At 31.5% G+C, this 22306-nt stretch overlaps 5 protein-coding genes across 9 annotated transcripts in view; 2 read left to right on the forward strand and 3 right to left on the reverse strand.

Annotated features, from left to right (window-relative positions):
* Positions 1-386: 386 nt before the first annotated feature.
* LOC122635393 (carboxypeptidase N subunit 2-like) lies at positions 387-4878 on the reverse strand. 3 transcript variants are annotated; one of them, XM_043825568.1, is made up of 7 exons: positions 4483-4878; positions 4103-4253; positions 3957-4028; positions 3759-3882; positions 3127-3243; positions 1982-2241; positions 387-964 (listed from the first exon to the last, which is right to left on the reverse strand). In XM_043825568.1, the coding sequence occupies exons 1-7, from the start codon at positions 4706-4708 to the stop codon at positions 571-573; spliced, it is 1344 nt and encodes a 447-aa protein (XP_043681503.1). In that variant the 5' UTR covers positions 4709-4878; the 3' UTR covers positions 387-570. The 3 variants fall into 3 exon arrangements, with proteins under 3 accessions (XP_043681503.1, XP_043681502.1, XP_043681505.1); XM_043825567.1 differs by having other exon boundaries at positions 3127-3514; positions 3739-3882; XM_043825570.1 differs by lacking the exon at positions 3127-3243.
* A 142-nt stretch (positions 4879-5020) lies between these two features.
* LOC122635395 lies at positions 5021-6618 on the reverse strand. Its single transcript, XM_043825574.1, has 3 exons — positions 6451-6618; positions 5457-5765; positions 5021-5307 (listed from the first exon to the last, which is right to left on the reverse strand). The coding sequence occupies exons 1-3, from the start codon at positions 6470-6472 to the stop codon at positions 5249-5251; spliced, it is 390 nt and encodes a 129-aa protein (XP_043681509.1). The 5' UTR covers positions 6473-6618; the 3' UTR covers positions 5021-5248.
* On the reverse strand, positions 6477-10709 carry LOC122635394. 3 transcript variants are annotated; one of them, XM_043825573.1, is made up of 5 exons: positions 10335-10709; positions 8672-8971; positions 8083-8599; positions 7678-7938; positions 6477-7326 (listed from the first exon to the last, which is right to left on the reverse strand). In XM_043825573.1, the coding sequence occupies exons 2-5, from the start codon at positions 8954-8956 to the stop codon at positions 7073-7075; spliced, it is 1317 nt and encodes a 438-aa protein (XP_043681508.1). In that variant the 5' UTR covers positions 8957-8971; positions 10335-10709; the 3' UTR covers positions 6477-7072. The 3 variants fall into 3 exon arrangements, with proteins under 3 accessions (XP_043681508.1, XP_043681506.1, XP_043681507.1); XM_043825571.1 differs by having other exon boundaries at positions 8083-8971; positions 10335-10708; XM_043825572.1 differs by having other exon boundaries at positions 8095-8971; positions 10335-10706.
* A 1314-nt stretch (positions 10710-12023) lies between these two features.
* On the forward strand, positions 12024-22209 carry LOC122635604 (cilia- and flagella-associated protein 43-like). Its single transcript, XM_043825987.1, has 16 exons — positions 12024-12049; positions 12125-12296; positions 12454-12713; positions 12802-13144; positions 13231-13576; positions 13683-13951; positions 14020-14277; positions 14381-14646; positions 14724-15281; positions 15379-15757; positions 17870-18228; positions 18339-18523; positions 18605-19203; positions 19783-20202; positions 20665-20766; positions 20835-22209. Exons 1-16 carry the CDS (start codon positions 12024-12026, stop codon positions 21165-21167), a joined length of 4875 nt encoding a protein of 1624 aa, XP_043681922.1. The 3' UTR covers positions 21168-22209.
* Positions 22210-22289: 80 nt separating this feature from the next.
* LOC122635605 (transferrin-like) overlaps positions 22290-22306 on the forward strand; it is a 1086-nt gene continuing 1069 nt past the window's right edge. Inside the window, exon 1 of the mRNA XM_043825988.1 lies at positions 22290-22299. Within this exon, the coding sequence (XP_043681923.1) occupies positions 22290-22299 (10 nt within the window). The remainder of the gene's footprint in view (positions 22300-22306) is intronic.

Genomic DNA, 22306 nt, shown 5'->3' on the forward strand with positions numbered 1-22306 from the left:
AATATATCGAGCATCTCATATATCTGAATGTTTATAATTTATTTCTGAAATTTGAGTAAATGATATTTTATCTATGTTCATTCATCACAGTAAATTAATTGTAAAATAATTAATTATTTGACACTTTTTATAAATTTTTATAATGTCATATTATTTCAGATTCTAAAAAGCATTCTTAATACATAACATAACATAAATGTCTAAAATTTATTCTTGCAAATTATATAAATAATATTCTCAACGATTAATATTTATGTTAGAAAATTATTTTTTTCTATTAATTATAAAATCAATAAATTTTTTGATAAACTTAATTTATACTCTCTTTGAAATTTTGTATATTTAATAAATACATTGATAATATCTGGGAAAGTAAGAAAGAAGAATAATGTTTGATAGACCACAATTGAAATTTGATAGAAAATTATATAATTCTTGATTTATTAGAAATTATTATTAATAATTTATATTCCAAGAAAAAAGATATCAAGTAATATTTAATATTTTGATTTGAATCAATTGAATCATGAAATTATTAAGTAAAATAATATGAGAAAAAACGATGCATCGTTATACTTCTGCAACTTTGCCAAGTGTGTTTGATAAAGAAATTCCTAATAAATCTTTCGGTACTCTTGGAACTAGACCCTTCATAGAGGCCCATTGACCCTCGCAAAGTTCATGGAACGTTAATCGTAATAACAATTTTCCTCCCATAGCACCAGGACCTCTACATATAACTCCAGCTCCAAATTCCCAGGATTTCGAATTATCACCGATGTTAATCTCGCCTATGCTGGAACTATTCGTGATCGTCAAATATCTCCTTTGTAACCACGTTGCCAGATAAGCAGCCGAACAATCGCAGTGCCAAGGATTCCGTTCCAATCGAAGCTGTCGTATTGTCAATAAACCATCTAAGATCTTTGCTGGTAAATAGGATAAATAATTGGCCTCGAGTAATCTGAAAATGATGACTCGTTGATACACCGATTGTGATTATAAATTAAGGGCCAATTGAATATATCGTTTGGTAGAAAAAATAAAAAATAAATATATTAAATAGTTTCATAATTTTATATGTTAAATATTATAAGAATAGAGAATAAAACACTTGACATTCATTTAAATCGAAAGTTCAACAATTTTTTTTTTAATTAATTAGGTATTTTAATGGCATATATTATCAGTATATACTTTCAAATGTTAATTATTTTAAAAGGCCATAAAGAAATAGAATACATATGAAACAATTTTACAATAAATTTAGTTATTACATTTTTAAAGGTGTTAATTGAAAACAAAAACTTTAAAATTAATTTATAATAAAAGAGAAATAATAATATCATAGTTTACTTAATTCAATAAATGTTCAAAATGTCCATCATTATCTTGTATGCATAATAGACATCAAATAATTATAGTTCTTTGTATATTTTGTAACATTTCATGACGTTTAATGAGGTTTATAATTTTCGCTTGTAGTTGTTATAAATTTCTAAATATTCTTTGGTACATCTTAGCTTTTATAAATTTTCAAAAACGAAATCTAAAGCTGTTAAATCAACTGGTCAAAATGACCATCTAATAAGATTGATTAGATACGTCACGATTATTAATAAATTGTGATTCTATATGATCAGTATCATTATTATTAACTATTATTAACTTCTATACTGATCTATACTTGTTTACGATTTTTTCAAGATAATTGATTAAAGATAATTGATTAAACAAATTAATTAAAAATATACAGGATATTCCACAAGAAAAAGCAAAAATCATTCAACTTCCGATTTAACTGGAATACGAATCTTTCATTTCATTCTCCTAAAATATTTGGCACATGATATCATAAAATCTTTCTTAATATATTTCTTTTCTATTGTTCCTAACAAGAAAGATATTCATTTAATCTTTAATTTATAATCATGTTCTATTTTCTAAATATTATGATAAAAAATCAAATGACGTTACTGACAGTTTTCGTAGATTCGGAGTGTCCTTGAACAAATCTGGATGCAAGAGTCTTAAACGATTGGAATGTAGAAAAAGAGAAGTTAAATTGTTTAATCCACGAAACGTATTTTTTGATAGGACCTCTATATTGTTGGCGTATAAGATCAGCCTTTCCAAGGAATTAGCACTATCGAATAATCCTGGTGTCAATGTTTTTATATAATTTTGTCCCAACTGCAGTTCTTTCAGTGCCACTAATCCATCGAATGCCAATGGACGAATCTATTAACGTTAAAAACGTTTTTTAATCAGAACGTAGAGAAAGGTATTTTAAAAGTCTGAATACAACTTGCAACATTTTTGTGAGAACGATTCTCGTGGCGTGTGTAAACAAGTTTGAGATAATGGTCGGCAATTTAAACTGACCTGCCGTAACAGCTTTCCAATAGCGAAACAATGTGTAATGCAAACTCTTACTTTTTTTATTTCGAACAGCAATCTCCAACTTCTAACGAGTTTTAAAGTATTTTGTGAGAGTTCATAGACCAAGAATGACGGAGAAAAAGTGCTAGGCAAAGAAAGAAGTATTTAGGTTGTAGTTGTAGGTATAGAAGGTATTACCGAACTTTGGGATATAAAAAGCAAAAATTAACAGAACGAAATAATAAAAAAAAAAAAAAAAAAAAAGAAAGAAAGAATAAAAAAAATAAAAAGAAAAAAAGAAGAAGAAAAAACGAACGCGAAGAACAGAACGCAGTTTTTCGAATGTATTCAATAGCAGGGAAAATAAACATCAAGCTCACATTTTCTTAATATCCAATCTCTCATCTTGACTTTTCTGTTTTCCTTTTTTTTTTTTGTTTTAAAATAACTATCATAGATGTAACAGCATGTCTAATCTGTTGAGCTGACATTTTGAACAGAACTAAGCTTATAATGTAGATACTATCGACACTTATTGAGCAAGAAATTCAAAGATCATTCTCACAAATTATTACAGAGAGTGAGTTGCGTCAAAATTTACGTAAAAGTGTACACACTCCTCCAAGTTGCTCTCGCAAGAAATGTCATAAATTACTTGCTAGTGCAGCTGCACCTTAAAACAAGACAACGAACTGAAAGATAACAAAGAATGATAAAAAAACTTTTTAGGGATCAAGTATTTACATGAGTCAGTCTGTTGCTGGATAGCTCGAGCGTTAACAATCGTTCCAACGAGGAAAACAAATTATCTGGTATTTCGGTTAATAGATTCCCCCTCAAATTTAATTCCTCCAAAGAGATCTGTTGATGAAAGATATCAGCCGGTAGTTTTTTCAATCGATTGTCGTCGAGTTTCAAGCACTTTGTATTAACTAGGTCACGAAAAACACCACTTTGAAGGGTGGAAAGACGATTGTGCGAAAGAAGAAGTTCCTCCAAGGTTTTCAATCCGTGAAAAGTGCCACTCGGTAAATATGATATGAGATTGTTAGAAAAGTCGAGCAATACTAGGACGCTATTAGCTATGAACAAACTCTCTGGTAAAGTTTGCAATCTGTTCGAGGATACGTCGCTGGTAAAAGAAAAATGTAAATGTTTGAACGTTCGAACGTTGGTATTATTCGAACATTGTTATATTATAAAGTAATTGAATGACTAAATATTGTCAAAAGTTTTTAAATGTTTAAGCTTAAATATTTAACAAACTATGATAGTTGACGTGCATTTTTTCTTATTAATTCTCATAGTTTTTGAAAATGCATTTTAAAATATCGTCGATAATCATAACGAACTCACAGAATACGCAGATTTCGCACCTTAACAAATTGATTTTGGTGCAGTTCTCTCAAAAAGTTCTTGCTAATCCTAAGATGTACGGCGCTGTGTAAGGAAAAAAACAAATTCAGTGGCAGATGTTCGATGTAGTTGCCGCTCAAGTCTCTGTAAAACTTAAAACTTGATTAATCCAGTTCTGCGGTTACGTATCGATCGCGTCTTACGACCAACACACTCACAATTGGTTTAGTTGCGTCATATCCAGGAAAGTATCTCTGTGCAACGCCGTCATTTGATTACTACCCAAGTCCCTAAAACGTAAAACGTTAAATTGATACTCATTTCAACTGTTATCAAACCATATTTCCTTATCAGAGCTTTTTACAATTTTAAAATATCATTAGGAACCACTTGAGAAGGTGGTACATCGAGCAAACCATATCTCCAACAGGAAAGAGATTTTGTTTCCGGCACGCACTTACACGGTCCTTCGGCACAAATTTCCCAATCCTCGTATGATGTACCGATTTGCCAGACTGTACTCGAACACGAGTATACCACAATATGGAAAAGAAGAAAAAAAAAAAAAAAAGGAAAATTCAGTTTAACAGCTGTAGGCTCATTCAATTGACGATTAACAATTACAATTGGAATATTTCATTGTCAATTGTAAGTAATTTTTCGAATTGTACGTAGAATTAAACGATTCGATGACATAGCATGTTCATGGAATTTTATTAAACCATTTGTGCGTTTTAAACTCACCTGGTTGTTCAACAGCCCTGAGTCTTCTCTCGAGGCTGGACAATCTGCTTTCAATGTCTTCGAGAAGAATATCCGAGCTCTTGGACGAATGAGAAAGATCAGGATCTATACAGGTATTCCAATTCTGCGGACAGACGCTTGCCTCACAGTATAATAATAATGTAAACAGATGAAGGATCCTCAAGAATGTAGCGAGCATTCTTACGAGAGACGATCCACGCGGCATTGTCGCGAGGACAAAGAATGAACCTTTAAAGATCGAGCTTGGTCATCATCCATCATCGTGTCGGTCACATCCTCATTAGAGTGTTTATTAATAAGAGAGGTAAACACTCATTACGCTGAAGATTGACAGACAATAGGCTTGAACGAGCACGGACATGATCGTCCGTGCTCGTAAAAATAATCGTCATTCTAAAATGACTCGTTTATGATACTGGCTATATACTCTTATTATACGTCTAACAACTACATACGTACGTTTTTTGTGTTAACGAATCGTAAAATATAATTTTTAAGTGGTATGAACGTGTCACTGTTGGATATTAGAATTATATATTCTTCATTTTACGAGATATACATACATATTATGTGATATAAATTGTTAAATAACAATAACGTAATGTCAACAATTATGACAGCATGGATGACAATAAAAAGCTTCTAAGGAAGCATAAGCTCGAAAGGGGAGTTAAAAACTAATAATAAATTTATAGTGCTGGCACATATCGAGATACAGGAAATGACATTTTCAATCATCTTCATTTTATGACAATCTCACTCCACCAGATCCAGGACATTCGCCTTTGCTCTTCATGGCCAATTCTGTTGATCGAACGAAAGGAAATGAATTCGTTAAGTTTAATCATAAATTATATTTCTCGTAAGAAATAGAATAAATTTTTCAAACTTGAAAAGAAAAGAAGAAAAAGAAGAAAAAAGAAATGACAAATTAGATTCGATGATATACTCACTCGATCCCATTTCACAGTTGTGAACTTCCATAGCACATTGGGTACCAAAGGTCCTGGGCTTGATATTCGCATCGGAAGGATCATGAGCGCAAATAGGATCATAAACGGTACCGCACTCTCTCGCGCAATCTTTCTTGTTCTTTTTTGCCTCCTTGGCAGCCTTTATAGCATCCTTCACATCCTTAGATGCTGTAGCAGATTCCTTTATGTCCTTTGGCTCCTTTATTTCTTTTTGACCGCCTGCCTTCGTATCGGTTGGAAAAGCCGTCGTTCGTTCGCTGAACGCGAACAAGATGGCGAATGCCAGCGCTGATTAAATAATAAAAAGATAATAACGATCACGGACATCTCGAAATCGTACTTTTTTCCAAAATATTTCGCTAGGGTCCGCGACATTACGCGGAAAAAGCATTGAAGGTGATATGTTGTCGAATGTGAAGAGCTTTGTGGCCTTAATTCGTACTTTTATTGGATGATTACTCCTTCATTGAAATCAAGGATCATCTTGGATCGAGATCATCGCGGCTGCCTTTGTACGGCCTGATTAGTAAAGTCGCTTCGCTCAAGGACTTTCACGGTTCGGCCGATTCCTCTTGCCTTTGGGGCATCGCTTAACGCGACAAAGATGCCAGAAGACAACCGAGATAAAAATAACCGTGTAAAGGTCTTACGAAACGTAAAATTAAAAAGAATAGAATATTTATTTCTAAACTGGACAAGTTTAACAATTACGGAAAATAACTTTCCGAAAAAAGAAATTGGGATCATTGATTGAACAATTAAATAAAAGAATATTCATCGAAATATATTTTTCTAATAATTTTTTAATCTATCATGCATTACTTTTTCAATTATACGATTTGGTTGCTCTCATCAAAAACGTTTTAATGGGTCCTACTTATGGGACCTATCGTTATCAAATTTATCAAATCTGCAATATGTTGTAAGCGTATACATGCAAGCTTTGTCAAGTCTCTCTCGTTAATCGACTCACCCAATACAAAAGCTAGTTGCATCGTGTTCTCAATGATCCACTCCTTAGTATAAGATATTTATTATCCGATTCGGTTTACCGTTACAGCTCGCTTTCAGATGGTTATTGAAATGAGACTGACACGGCGCTATACTCCGCTACGACGTTTATAACCTATTCCCTGGAGCTATCCCCACCTGAAAAAGCTTGAGGTGATCGCAACGAGACTGCCATTGAGCTAACTGCGTAGAGAGCGTGTGCACGTAAAATGATATGGGAACGACGATACTCATTCCTCGTGCTTGGATTTACATCGACTAGTCGATAAATCGCATTAGTGATGGAAGAGAGAGAGAGAGAGAGAGAGAGAGAGGGAGAGGGAAGAACAGAGGAAAACGTTGCCTTATTTTCGAATTATCTTGTAATTTTTTATTATACTTATGAGATCCGAGCGTGTCGGATTTTTTATATTTATCTCGAACACATACACGCACACACGCACACACATGGATGATGAGATGGTTGAGTTTATTAATATATCCTAATAATTAAATAAATAAATACATAAGTAAATAAATAATCGAAAATTGTATAAATTAGGTACCATTGACAACGCGTCGATGTCTTCTAACGATCATATTAATCATCGTTTCGATAATCGTTTCGCTTCGATTATTTCCTTCTCTTCCAATAAGTAACTTTTAAACAACTCCACGTAATCCTTCCAAGATTCCTTATAAAGGAACGTTCTTCGAAGACGACACATTATCGTCGCGCAATCCTCGTCGTTTTTTGATCTCTCCTCGTAGTTTCTACCTTCGTTTTGCGCCGTATACTTCTCAACGGAGTTCATTACCACTTCGGTTAAAAGGTTCAATCGTTCCCAGGCTGTGTTAGCTGAAAAGAAAATAAAAGGAAAAAGAGAAATAAATAAAATATGTTGTATATATTGAACATTTGGGTTCGAGATAAGATCGATAAGAAGAAAAGAAAAGCTCTGTATATTTTGCAAAATAATGCATTTACAATTAATCAAGGTTAACACGACCTCCGCATTCGCTCGAAAATAAATCCGTAAGACTGTTCATACAACCGCAAGATCGAATATCCTAACCGGTTGAATTTACAGATGAACGCTCGTTCATGGATTACATAATCAGAAGCAAGTATGACTCGTTCGTTCGCGTAACACGCCAGTGGTTAAAAGGAGATTACTCGAGATTGTATTGAGAAGAAACGTGGACTTACACGAAAAGAGAACACGACCTTCTTCCTCGGCCTCGTCCTTATTGGGCTTCTTGATGATCTCTAATTTAGGTATGAAGAGCAACAAGCAAATAACGGCGATGAATTTGACGATCATCTTGAAGAGTACCAACTTCAGTAAAATCTTTGCTAGGGTGAAGGCGTTTAATTTTAAAGCGAACGGCCAGGAAAGGTCTATTCTAGGAAACTCGATAAGAGACGAACTGGAATGTCCGTAAGGTATACCAGCTGGACTATCATATCCTGCAAAAAGGAAATTTATATTTTTTTTTTCTTTTTTTCTTTCTTTTCAAAACTCACTCCTTTCAATCATCGAAATTTATAAGCTGAAGAAAATAATAAAAAAGAAAGATAGAAAAAGTACACTTTATCTCGGTAATACGGTACCTCTCACCTCACCTTGCTGATGCGACATGTACGAATTTCCCAGAGGCAATTCATCAAATTGTTGTGGATGAGCAGGTACTCCGTATATGTGATTAGGTGGACCGTAATTGCTTTGAGGTGGACCGTAATTATTTGGAGGTGTACCATAACTGTTTTGAGGCGGACCGTAAGAATTTTGAGGACTATTAAGATAAGCAGAGTAATCGTGAAAGTTTATCGAAGATTGATCAGGTAACAAGTAATTATCCGCAGGTTTAGGGAAAAAACTATTGGAATTTGATGAACTGTAAAAGTTTTTCGTCGCCTTCGAAGAACTTCCCAAATCATTTGGAGAACCATAAATCGTGTTAGGCTCTTTAGGAGCACCGTAGTCGGTCTCGGGTTTATAAACTGGTCCTTGAATATATTCTCGTCTCTTAAATTTTGATTTTATCGGCTTAACATCCACGTGTACTACTCCTTCCTTTGGATCTTTACTGGTATGTGAATGTTCTAATGCTTCCAGATAAGTGTCCTTCTTCGAGAAAATTTTGACGTTTCTTAAACCGTGATAATTACCGGTTGACGTAGAGGTTAAAGGTATCCTTACTTTTTTCGAATCTTTGCTGACATTCGGAGAATATTGAATCGAATATCGTTCCGTTGTCAAGTCGATGTTCGTAGTACGAATTGTTTGATTTTTAGAATCCTGATCTTCAGAGTTTCTAGCTTCTGGCATTAGGTTCAATGTAGCGGATACATTTCTATGATTAGATGGCACAGTTTCGGCGTGCTCCAAAGAAACGACCGAACCAATTAAGAACAATACAATTCCGACTGTATTTAAAATTTTCCACTTTTGTTCATTTAACGATGTCATTTTGATACTGTTCATGATCGATCGACCTGCTGAAAACGAATGGAGAAATTTAGATTTGTTTATCGTATTAACTAGTATTAACGTTCACCCTGTCGCGCCATATTAATAGGAAGTGGGGAATCACGAGAACATGAAAGTGTCACGCGAGAAGACTCCTAAGTGACGTTGATTTTCTCCTCCTGAATACGAAATATCCTGTTGACCGTCGTGCATAGGAAATAAGTAGCGGACGTTGCTCTTTTTTGGAGAATAATTGAATACAATTTCGTACGTATTATTATCAAAATAAAATGAAAACATGATTTTTTAATCGCTAAATTTTTCGCTAAAGAATCTGCTAAATTATAATCGATCGAATTACTTCTTTAAAATAATTCTTTATCTTTTTTTTGTCAAGGTTTAAATGCCCGATTACTTTAATAAGTGCATTATTATATTAATATTTTAAATTAAAATAATTAATTTATATTAATATTAAAGTAATATTTGCATAATATTTCGTAAAAAATTAAAATGTAAAAATAAAACGATGAACAAAATAATATGATAATATTATTTAAAAAAGTAATAAAAATAAAAAAATTTAGTAATATTTTATAGTAACAATAACATTAAAATAATAAAATTTAAATGTAAGAAATAAAAATTTAAGGAGACTGCGTTATATATGTTGTGTTTACTAAGGACATGGCGGCGGTAATTATATATGTATATTTTGCAACAATGTAATTATAATTATGAAGAATTATCATATAAAAAGGTACTATATTAATTTAATATAATTTACACGTGCTCTCATTTGAAGATAATATTCCTTTCTTTATTTACATGACATGAAATAAAATATTATCAACTGTAACAATCATATCTCGTATATTGTTTAAATCGATTTATCTTCAGCGAATCAAAAAGTAATAAATTTTAACAAAACGATTCTACAAAACGTGTCGAATGTTCAAACGTTAATATCAATTAGACGTAACAATTTGGATCTAATGAACATTAGATATATTCAGAAAGAAATAATTATTTATACGAAGAGCTTTTCTACATTCTACAAATTCTAACATTTTTTCGTGTCAAAATTTTTGATATTAATCAATTATATAAACATAAAAATTTATCAGAGATACGAGAAAGACCAGTTACGAAAAATATATAATAATAATCTCACCTTTGCACAACTGTTTTCTTGTTCGTTCGAATATCCCAAGAAAATGAACTCAAATGAACCAAGAAAGGAACACGAGTAAAAACTGAACCGAGTCAGAAAACTCACAAAATACTTGTAAGAGTCATTGTGCACAGCTCGATAAATGGCAGTGAATTAAAAATCATCACGTTCGATTCGGCTATATAAGTCAGAGACATTAGGAAGGGGTAGAAACGTAGCGTTTTATTAGGTTACTGGTCCCATCAGCGTTCTTGCTATCGAACTTAAAACTCTTCTTGTCTTTCATACTGACGCATACTTGAAATTTCTTTCTGCTTTCGTTCCAGAAACGTTGTCGTCCACGTGATTTTTTCTTGGTTCGTTCTGCAATTTCTATTTTGTTTCTTTTTTGTCAATCACGTGAGCGAAAAGGAAAAGGTGCTACCAAAAATATCGAACGTTCGGTGTCAATGAGAAAATTCCATTCGAAATCGTACGAAGAAAATTGTCGAGTCGAAAGGTGTTGGCCCATTATTATGTACTGAACGATACTGTCGATAACGGTCCTACTATCTGTAGAACCTCCCACAATTCATCGATCCAACGACACACTTACCTCTATTACTTGCATATATTTTGCAGCATTATTGTTTACAATAACAATAAGCACTTGATTTGACCATATGGATTTATTTTTGTTTCTTAATGATTAAGAGATTAAGTCTGACGATTCGAAAACATTGATTATCTTCTTTTTCTCTTTTTTATTTTACTTTTTTAATGTTTCAAATATATTCAACGTTCCGTCGAAAAAGTTTTTCGCAATTTTGACATTTTTGAGAAATTATAGTAATGTGTAGATAAATGAATTATATTATTAAAACTTCTTTTATGTTTTTCTCGAAACTGTATTTTTCGAATTGGCCTAGACAAAATTTATATTATTACAGGTCCAATTTTCTTCGAATTTAAAGAAAATGTTCTACGTAAAGTATTCTACAGTGTAGCTTACGATTTATTTTTTGTCAATATTTCAATTATTTATTAATACATTATTGAACATTAATATTTGAAATTGATTTGTTTCTTAAACAGATTTTTTTCATGTCAAATTATTGTCATTTCTGATAAATGAACATATGTAACAATTGAAGATTTGGAAAATTCTTACGTTACATTTTACATTTCTACCGGAATCTTTTACTTCAGATGTCCTTTCCAATAATGTCAGCCAGCAATCTATATAGTAGAAAGTGAGATTTTAAAAGAAACGATTAACTTCGTCACTTTGTAACATGTTGACTTAAAAAAATTGAAACACGAAGCTGAAACTTATGATTTTTATATTTCAAAAAAATTCCAGTTTTTCATTTAGTAATTATCTCCAAAGAAAATTCATAAACTTTACTTATTTTTATACGTCTCAACGATTCAAATTGACATGTTTAATAACGAGGTTAAATAAAAGAAAAAAAAAGAAAATATCATACTTCGTCGTATTCATTTGCCGGACTATGTCAAATCAACGAAAAGTTTCACGTATTTATTTCGGTCGTAAAATGAGAGAATAATATTGCATACGAACGAATATATTTTCATGAGAATAAGTAAGAAATTTGGATCAACCGACGAAACCGGTAGTAACATGTTTTTAACGAAATTAAACGGAAATGAAAATATGATTTGAAAATACATCGAAATGAAATACAATTTTCGTGAAGTAAAAATCCCTGAAATTTGATCGAAAATAGAGAATGATAATGTTCAGGCTTAATTTTGTCACTTCCCGTTAATCGATGACCGGCGAGAACGTTTCTAAGCAACCAAAGTACGAGGAGTTAGAATAAGAGGACGCTATTGACGCAACATCTTCAGAAAACTATCTTTTGCAAAGTAATATATTATTTTTGTATATAAAAATTTGGAAAAATGGATTATACAACGATGCAAACGAAGTAGGTATCAACGCGATATTAATTGTTTTTTTTTTTCAGTTTTATATAATTAATAATTCTCGTGTTCACAATTAGATGGATAAAATTCGGAGAGATCCGTGACTTCGTATTCGTTGGAAAGGATATCCTCGCAACAGCTTCCGGTTTGCACGTTCGTTTCATCAATGTGAACACAAGGGAGAAAAGAATCGAATTGTTCGACGATCAAACTAGAGGCACTGGTATATCGAATTTATCGGGACACACGGTAACGAATTTCGCATAGTTTAATTTCTCGCTTCGATAAATTCTCATTGCCCCTTTTCACAGTCATTCCATTTCCTCATTCATGTAAAACGGGTTGCATCCAATTCGATCGTATTCAAGTTAAGTGATAAATATGAGGGAGTACTCTTTTATTACAGACTGTACCGGTGTTTTCCGTAGCAGATAAACAATCTAATCCCACTATTAGAATATTTACTTATCCGAGGATTCATAAAATCTCTTCCTGTACGAGCACAGAAGAAACGAACGGTTATTTATCATGTACCTTTGCCGGTACAGATTACTTTATAGGATTGACAAGTTTTCCAAATTTTCAACTTGTCGTTTGGCTATGGCAAACTGGTGATAAAGTTTTCGTTAAAAATACCAAATTAGAGGATTTCGTTCAAACTATCGCGTAATTATTCCTAGCCATTAAACGAGCAAACAATGAAATTGTAACGTTTAATAATAATTTTGTCTCGCTCATTGTGTTTTGTTTCCAGATGTTCGCCATTTTCTCCTCACGCAATAGCGCAATTTGCACGAACCACCGGTAAACTTGCCGTTTATCGAATGTGTGTGTGTTCGAAAATCGTCACCTTATACCCGATAGAAATCAAATCTCTCAAAAACAAATTAACCTCCGTTTGTTGGACAAACGATGGTAATCTCTTGCTCTGCGACGAGTTTTCCAAAGTTTACTCGATAAGCGCCGACGGTAGCAATCGAAACGTTCTCATAGAAAGAGATTCGAACTCTCAAACAATGCACGATGATCGTTATCCTTTCGCTGTTGCTTTTAAAAATGGCTTGTTTCTCGTTAATACACGAATAAGTGAAATCGCAGTAAGTCATGTTTATATCAATACCAATAACAAGTTTTGTTTTTCTTTTTTTTTTATGTTGTGTTTTCAGTTTGTATGTTTTTCTAGTTTTATAGAAAATCATTTGTCAGAGATTTGAAAGAATCCTGGCAAAAAGTATGGTCTCTAAATAATAACAAATGCGAGCTACCCATTCGAGCTAAAGCGCATAATCAAAGGGATAGCCTATTTCTTCATGACGAGACCGGACGAATCACGGAGATTACTATGTTACACGATTATGTTCCACGTTTTGAAATTATTTATATGGATGGTATCAAGTACAAAGAGATTGTAACGATAGGATCACAATTCTCTTATTTGGTTGCTATTGATGAATTTGATTATTTGAATATTATCAATTCCTCCACAGGACAAGTTGAGAAAAAACTTGCTTTGAAACTGCATGGTCAAGGTCAATCAAGTCTTATGACATTTTCTTTTTTTTCGTTTTTTTTAAAGCCATCACAACTTCAAAAGTACTTATATTTATTTTTCTTTTTTTTGTATATCTCTAACAGTTGTTTGTGTTAAGACACATCCGAACTTGCCGATAATTTCTACTAGCAGCATTACAGGAAATTGTTTGTTCATCAATGTTTCCACGAATGAACCGAAAATCTTAACGTGCTTTCATTTGGACAAAATTTCATTAGATAGAATGAAATTTTCTAGCGAAGGAAAATTTATGGGAATTGCAAATTCCACGGTTGGACGCATATTTGTCATTGGGAAAAATATCAACAATGGTGATTTGAGTTTCGTTGGTGTACTCACGACAAAAATCCAAGTAAATCGTCATATAATAAATATTCGTTCGTAGTTCTACAATAATAAGATTTCAATTCGTTTGATCAGATAATTGATTTTCTCATATACGATCGAAACGATGACGTTATAAAAATCTTGATTCTCCTTATGACAAGGACAAATGTTATGACAGGAAATAAATTAATATTGTACGTATGCAAAGTCAAAGAGAATATCGAAGAGAAAATAGAATGTATAATAGATTTGTTAAATCATTTTAAATCGTTGCAATATGGTCCAAGAAGAAATGTAGATATTATAGGTATACCTTATTTGTCTAAACAATTGCATCGAATGGAGATACAGGTATTGGGGCAGTATTTGTTGAAGTAAAAAAAGAAAAATAAAAAAAAGAACAAACAAATATATGCGATATTTTCAAATCATAAAAATATAATAATCATTTCAGAATGATTTTAACGATCTCGTCCTAACGGAAGCATTGCCGACGATGCATGAATTAAAAAATATTGAAGTATACGTAGATCGTGATCGTATCATGACTTTTGGATACGACGGTCTGATCGTAATACGAGATAATAAGAATATTCGAAGGATCCTTGCTATTTTTATGGCCCATCATCGAAACGAGTGTGGTATTAGGTCAGCTACGACAATCAACGAGACGATCGTATCGCTCGGAAAAAATGGCGATCTGATAGCTAGCAAGTTATGGTACTCATGCACACAAATGCACACGTTTTATTAACGTCATCTTGGCTTGGATATTGATTATTTCCACTTTTTTTCAGTCGTCACTACGTCGAAACGATCTCGATCGAAGCAGATTCACGTTTCTTGAATTCCTTCAACGTTGTCTTCGAGATTAACAATAAATTGTACAATGAAGGACGAGACACTTATTTGGAGAATGTTCAAAAAATTCAATGGGAACAAGAAATGAGAGAAGGGACGTTAGCTCGACGAACGATCCTGTTGGAATTAAACAAATTGAAGAACAAAATTAAACTTTTGCTTGATTCGAACGAAAAAGAAACGATACACGCACGTTTACCGATTTCTTCCTACGATTTGGATATGGAATATAGAAAGTATAAAATTGAAAGGGCCAGATTAGAACGTGAAGAATTGAAAAAATTTTACGACGAAGAAATTGAAGCACGGAATACCGCTTGTCAATATTTAAGAAAAACATTTTGGGATCGTGAACACGTTAACGCTTGCCAACTAAGATCCATATTTAATGACGTTATTGTTAAAAATTATCCTTTGAGTATAGTTAACGTAGATATAGATGATTTTCGAATGTCGGAAGGATATTCGATGGAGATACTTGATATCATTTCCAGGTATCTATAATATATATATATATATATATATATATATATATATATATTTCTTTTTTTTTTACAAAATGAACATCATTTTACGTTTTATCTCGATTAGACTGGAGGAATATCAATCTTCTGAAAGTACTGTTTCGGATAATGAAAACGCGAATAAAGTAACTGTCGAAAGAAATATGAGACACGAACTTAATACGATAGATCGATTTTATGAATCGGCAAATAGTGACGAAAGATTCCTCCTATCAGGAACAAGCACTCACAAATGGATTAAAAATGAGACAATTAAATTAACTCACCAATTAAAACAATCGCTCAATGACCTTGATAAAATTAGCGTTATTAGAAATCGAGAGTACTTATTGATGGTAAGTGGTAATGTGACGAAGCATCTGAAATTAATTATTCTCATTACATTGTGCAACAAACAATTTGATACCTACAAAGTTTTAAAAATTATTCTTGGATATATAGTTAAGGCACTGATTTCAAAAATATCATTTGCATCATTATTTCAAGATAATAACTTTATATGGAGTGTCACAAAACAGTAATGGAATTATTATTAGAAAATTTCGTACTTGAAAGAAATTTACAAAACCATATTATTATCTTCAGAGTAGTTCAACCACTTTATATTATTTTCGAATATTTGTTATATATTATGTCAAATTTGTGTTTATTATATATCATGTACATGTATATATATATATATATATATATATATACATATATATATATATACGTTTCAATTTATAATATTTATTATGTATATGTTCAAATTTTGTTGCATATTTTTCTTTTTTATTAAGCACTCATTTGTTAGACTTGTATGTTTAATTTTGACTCTTATTATGTTAGTATATACAATGTTATTTTTTCAAGATAATTCGACAACTTTCTTTGATTTCTCCATTGTGGGTTTAATTTTAAATAGTTTTATTTAGATAGATTTTTTAAAAATCAATAATTGATACATTTTAAACAATCAGTGAGATAAACCACTTATCAATAATGAAACCATTAATGAAATTTATTTAGATAACAATGTATAACTTAAAAAAAATTAATAGATAGTAAGACAATATTTATCTAACATGCGACACAATATTTTTTTTAATTTTATTAACACTTTAATGTCAAATGATGTAATGATATTTTTTAAAATAGAACAGAAAAAGTAAAAATTAAGGAAAAAATTTTTCTAATACGTGAATTTTGAAAAAAATTTTCTAATACGTTATTTTGACAAATAAAACAGTATTTTTCAAATATTTAAAAATATCTAAAGCTGTATATTTGCAAATCTTTTTGAAAGATGCTTAGGATGCGATGAAATTTATCATCAAATTGTTACACTTACTCCACGTATTGGCTATCGTGTTTGTAAAGATTAATTGAAACCCGCGCGGAATTAAAAGAAAATGAACTTTATCTATACTAAAATAAACAATTCCTCTCTTGAAATATCATTCTAACATTGACTAGAAACTAATCAAAGATCAATTAGTTCTTTAATAAAAAATTAATGGCACTATTTAATAATAACAGAAAATTTTATTTCATCGCAATAAAATTAACTAAGTTTTCATTAACTTTAATCATTCATTAAACACTGATTTCAAACTTTGGTTCTATCATTTGTTCTAAACATTTATTCTAAATTGTTTAATCATAAACAAATGATCCAGTCACTTTATATACTATACAGCTAGTTTTTCGAAATTTTCTCCGTAAAGCTCAGTAAAGCGTTAAAAACGTTTCAGAAATAATTTTAGAAAAAACATTTTCTATTGTCGTCGATATCACTGAAAACTTGATTTACTTGATTCTTTAATATCCATCTGGTCAGTTCTTTGGATGTTATTCGCATTAATAACACTTCAAATTATATTTCAATTTGGAGGAAAGAAGAAAGAAGCCAGCAGATCACAGATTTGGTAAATAGAGAAGGGGAGTTTGGAGAGGGATTTGTGAAACAACAAGAATCCTAATTAAAAATTCGGTGATGGATGAAAAGTAACATTTGGATAGAGACAATGATAGAACCGTTGAATGCATGATGAAGCATTCACCTGTTTGCTATGTTTCATCGAACACAACGAACTCTTTTTAATTATACTTAATTCATTTTTGAACATTTTTCTCCGCTTTTGTGATTAGTCCTCTGAAATATCCGTTCACCATATATATGATCTTATTACTCTCTGATACATTTGCTTTATACTTTTATCGAATTTTACGAAAAATTTCACACTTCGCTAATGTTATCATCTATTGATACAAATTTCTCAAAACTGACAATTCGTTGAATTCGAAAATTTTACAGCTCATTGACTGTTTATTTCGATTACAAGTATTATTTTCCATGAACGAAATATATAATGTTGTCAAGAAACAATTTTATATCAAAGGTTATTAAAAAGTTTTTTAAAACTTGATATCAATGATATTTTTGAAACTGATGATATTTCTGTACGAAATATAAACAAGAATGTAAACTTTTCATTTAGCAAATCAAACATTATTTTATTGTTTTTCCTTTTTTTTTTGTCGCGCAGTTTTATCAAACATTGTTTCTCTTCATTTAGAATCACTTCAACGAACGTTTCGATGAAATGAGATTGTTAAAAGAACGAGAAGTGGAAGTGGCGAAGAAACACGAAGAGAGATTAAAATGTTGTGCTTCAGAGATAAATATGATGTTTGAAAAAAAGTGTGCAATCGAGCCCTCGATAATACCGATTTGGCATCATTCCGAAATACCCGATTATGTCATTACGATTGAGAACAATGAATTGTCGACCATACCTTACGTGCATTCACAAAACGAATCTATTGACGAGGAGAAAGAAAATTTCGAGGAATCTAATTTAAAATTCTTTTCGAAGGATTACGATTTCTATGCGGAAGCTTTAGAAAAGATGATGGATGGTGTCTTAGAACTTAGGTAAGCATTAATAACAAATATGGTTATATCAAAGAGATTTATTTGAAAATAAATTTTTTTTCTTTTATTTATTTATTTATTTTCTTTTTTTATTCGTAAAACTCTTTTAGATGGGAAGATGAAATAAAAAAAGATATTCCCAAACCAACTTGTTTATTGGAAAACAAACCACCCTTCAAGTTTACTTCGGAAGATATAAAATCTATCGAATCGTATAAAATTAAAATGGAACGTATGCAATCGGAACGAGAAAAATATCGATCTATTTTGGAAACAGAAATGAAGGAAACAAAGGGTCAGTGATTATTTATTGTCGATCCATTTTCTCGAGATCAATAGTCATATTTCTAATAAATCCATTCGTAGTTCCGTGCAGATAAGATAACGAAGAGCTTTATGGCCTTTGACGAGAAACTAAAAAATTTCGAGACAATCAAGATAGCTATGGATTCTTCGATTCTTCAAGAGAAACTTGTAAGACTTCGAGAGTTACGTAGATGTCATCGTATATGCGACGAAAGTACCAAAATCGCACGTTTCAAAACGGAACAAGTTGCTAGTATCACGGATAAGATTCATAAACTCGCGCAGGATTGTTTGCTCTTTGAAACGATCATTAACGAGTTGAAAAATCGATACGAAAGTCTTGTTAAACGTGATAAAGCCCTCGAAGGAAAGTTTCGTAGTGAGTTCGGTGATCTGAAACAACAGAAGATTGAACACTTATTCAGGCATTACAAAAAAAGACCAAGAATAGGTAATCTTGCTTGTACATCTGTCACGTATCTAACAGAACTCGGAAAATGTGTAATCACCAACGAAAAATCCGAAATTTTGCCGATCGAGTGTACGAATTTTCTTCGAAATCTTCAAGCTCTCGATTCTATACCAGATAACGTATCATCGTTGATAGATGATACTCATTGGAAAACTATGTGTAAATTGAGAAGATCGAAGATCGAGATCGAAATGAAGGTAAGATTAGAAAGTCTTTCTATTATCTTTTGTTTAAATTAATCGATTTGTTTAAATTGAAATTTTTTTGTAGTTTTGAAAATATAAGTTAAGATTAGAATAATCTATTTGTATTATCATGTCTGATTAACAGTTTATTTGTATTATCATATCTGATTAATAGTCTATTCGTATTATCATGTCTAATTAACAGCCTGTTTGTATTACCGCATTCAGGGAAATTGGATTCATTGGAATCAATGTTTTTCAAAATTATATATTGTTTTCAAGATATAAGGAATAATTAGAACGTCTATTTGTATATTACCACGTCGATTCGTTCAAATCAATGATTTTTCAAAACTATGCATCTTGTTAAGAATAAAAAAATCGCTTAATTATTTAATTGATAAGGATACATTTATTTTGATATAAACATTGAATCGTTAATAAAAATTCGAAACGAGCTTTTTTTATTTTTTTAATAAAGAAAAAAGTTCTTATGAACGAATAAATTACGGATAATAGCCTAATTTGAAGGTATATAATCGACATCGATAACAAGCGATTTTACTGTAATAAGTTCGCGAAATTTCGAAGGTCAGATGCTGTGTTGTAGAATTGGCCGAAGCTGAGCAAACTTTGGCCTTCTATTATAGAAGCAAACTAACCGTGCAAAATGAGTTACACCAATCAAAAGCGGAATTGGATAAACAAGAAATAGAATTTTCTCAGTACGTCGAGGACAGGGAGATACAGTTAGTGATGAAGATGAGACAAGTTGAGGTACCTATTCAAGGTCAAGGTCTCGATGATTTCACGGACGTCGTTTTGATATCACGACGAGAATTTCTCTCCATGAACGAAGAAATCAAGAAAGCTGATGAACAAAAGTTGAAGGCTATCAAGAAGTCTGTTGATTTACGGAGGAGAATATCTTATCAAAAATGCCGACACGAGAGTCTACGATATTCATTGAAGTATCTTCAAGAGGAATCAAAAAGCATTAACGAAGTCAAAGTCAGTAAATATACATATACATATACATATACATATACATATACATATACATATACATATACATATACATATACATATACATATACATATACATATACATATACATATACATATACATATACATATACATATACATATACATATACATATACATATACATATACATATACATATACATATACATATACATATACATATACATATACATATACATATACATATACATATACATATACATATACATATACATATACATATACATATACATATACATATACATATACATATACATATACATACACATACACATATACATACACATATACATATACATACACAATACATATACATATACATATACATATATATACATACATACATATATATATACCTTCGCAAGTAATAATCGTAATATATATCTGTGTATATGTGATTATTTTATTTTCGTATTTTATTATTCAGATAACGAAGGAATTACAGAAATATTTGAGGGAACTTCCGATCGCAAAGAATCCGTGGAAGGAGTACAAGGAAATCGAAAGCAATACGCGCGCCATGGCAGAGGTGAGTTGTTAACACACTTTTTTGTATGTTCCAACGAGCAAAATCGATAACAAATATGAAAATTTCAGCGATACGAGAAACTATTGGATATCGAAAGAGAACGACTCAAGAAAATCACGAAAGATATAATATATTGGCGAGAGAGTAACGAAAGATTAACGAACGAAATCGAAAGAATTAAACTGAAAAATCGAGAATTTTCTTTTCAAACACAGAACTCTCCGAGAAAAAAAGATATTAACTTTCGTAGAAAGAAACTTGCCGTTGTTATGAAAAGGACCGAACTAGTAAAGAATATTAAAGAAAATTATGATGAACTTTTGACATTGCACTCTCGCTTAGAGTCGCTAAGACTTCGAATTTATCCAACTCTTCGATTCAATAAATCCCACTTGATATAACAATTTTAAATGCACTTTTTTCATTGGCATTGGCATGCTTACAACTAACGAAACAAGATGAATGTTTTCTCGACACGATAATGTCGAACTGTAATATGTAATCAAAATTTCCATGTTTATCGTTAAGGTCAATTAAGCTATCGATCTTCAGTAACCAATAACATTTTCTAATTCTTCTTTTTTTTTCATTCTTTCCTCATAGAATAGTAATAATAAATGTTTTATCTCAATTTAAGATATAACGATAAGAACAGATAGGCGTCTGGGTTCTATCTTTCTCTTTTAACTTTAATTTATTTATAAACATCTAAATATGAGACGTTATTATGGAAAGAGAGAAAATATAAGAAATAAAGAAAGGTTTTCAAAGCCTTTGTTCTTGCATAAACTTAAACGTACACGCACACGAATGAAAATCTATAAAGTTAAAGAGGGGATATAAAAAGAGGAAAGAAAAAAGACTATTATTACGTAAGGAAGGACATAAGTTTATTGCACTCAAGTTATTTCTCTGCCGTGAGAAGAAAGTTGAATAGTAGAGAAAGATGATGAAGGGAAGGAGAAAGAAGAAGAAGAAGAATCGAACAAATAACCGCCGCTGAGTCATGAGGAATTGACTAAAAGATCCTTCGAGATTCTCACGTTACTACATAGGATCTTAACAAGATAAGTTAATTTACGCGTGCATTCTCTTACGATCAGGCTAGTTTATCTACTTATCGATTGTTTGTTGAAGAAGTCAAAAGAAAAAAACAGAAAAAATAAATAGAAATTTCTTACAGGAAAATGACGGAATAAATATTCGTAGAAACACGATAAAGAGGAATAATAGATGATATAAAATAAAATGAAATAGAAGACGATAACTGTTGATCTTTCGTAACCTCGAATACATTCGAAGTAAAAATTCTATATGCGTATCATTAAAAAAACAAGGAAAACTCGCTTTTAGATCTTCGATGAAACATCGTGCATTTCAAACCGCACCTCGGACATCACCTTGAATTTTATAGTTCTCTCTTTCTCTCTTTCTCTCTCTCCCCCTCTCGTCATAAAAAGAAAAGAGGCAGAGAAACAAGAATAGCATACATGTATATATTTAGATTGATTGAATAAATAAAAATGGTGTTGAGTAAAAG

Source organism: Vespula pensylvanica, chromosome 18 (genome assembly GCF_014466175.1).
Source record: "Vespula pensylvanica isolate Volc-1 chromosome 18, ASM1446617v1, whole genome shotgun sequence".
In the NCBI taxonomy this organism is placed as follows: Eukaryota; Metazoa; Arthropoda; class Insecta; order Hymenoptera; family Vespidae; genus Vespula; species Vespula pensylvanica.

What these genes read in the sequence shown, in the direction of transcription:
- LOC122635604 (XM_043825987.1), top strand. Translation starts at nt 12,024, where the DNA reads ATGGATTATACAACGATGCAAACGAA. An exon ending in AAAGCATTAACGAAGTCAAA is followed by an intron (nt 20,203 to 20,664) that starts GTCAGTAAATAT and finishes TTTATTATTCAG; the next exon opens with ATAACGAAGGAATTACAGAA. An exon ending in ATACGCGCGCCATGGCAGAG is followed by an intron (nt 20,767 to 20,834) that starts GTGAGTTGTTAA and finishes TGAAAATTTCAG; the next exon opens with CGATACGAGAAACTATTGGA.
- LOC122635394 (XM_043825571.1), bottom strand. Translation starts at nt 8,956, where the DNA reads ATGAACAGTATCAAAATGACATCGTTAAATGAACAAAAGTGGAAAATT. An exon ending in TCAGCAAGGTGAGGTGAGAG is followed by an intron (nt 7,939 to 8,082) that starts GTACCGTATTAC and finishes TCCTTTTTGCAG; the next exon opens with GATATGATAGTCCAGCTGGT. An exon ending in AGGTCGTGTTCTCTTTTCGT is followed by an intron (nt 7,327 to 7,677) that starts GTAAGTCCACGT and finishes TTTTCTTTTCAG; the next exon opens with CTAACACAGCCTGGGAACGA.
- LOC122635395 (XM_043825574.1), bottom strand. Translation starts at nt 6,472, where the DNA reads ATGCAACTAGCTTTTGTATTGG. An exon ending in GCAACTAGCTTTTGTATTGG is followed by an intron (nt 5,766 to 6,450) that starts GTGAGTCGATTA and finishes TTATTTAATCAG; the next exon opens with CGCTGGCATTCGCCATCTTG. An exon ending in CAACTGTGAAATGGGATCGA is followed by an intron (nt 5,308 to 5,456) that starts GTGAGTATATCA and finishes TTCGATCAACAG; the next exon opens with AATTGGCCATGAAGAGCAAA.
- LOC122635393 (XM_043825567.1), bottom strand. Translation starts at nt 4,708, where the DNA reads ATGCCGCGTGGATCGTCTCTCGTAAGAATGCTCGCTACATTCTTGAGG. An exon ending in CCTAATGATATTTTAAAATT is followed by an intron (nt 4,029 to 4,102) that starts GTAAAAAGCTCT and finishes TTTACGTTTTAG; the next exon opens with GGACTTGGGTAGTAATCAAA. An exon ending in ACTCCGAATCTACGAAAACT is followed by an intron (nt 965 to 1,981) that starts GTCAGTAACGTC and finishes CATCATTTTCAG; the next exon opens with ATTACTCGAGGCCAATTATT.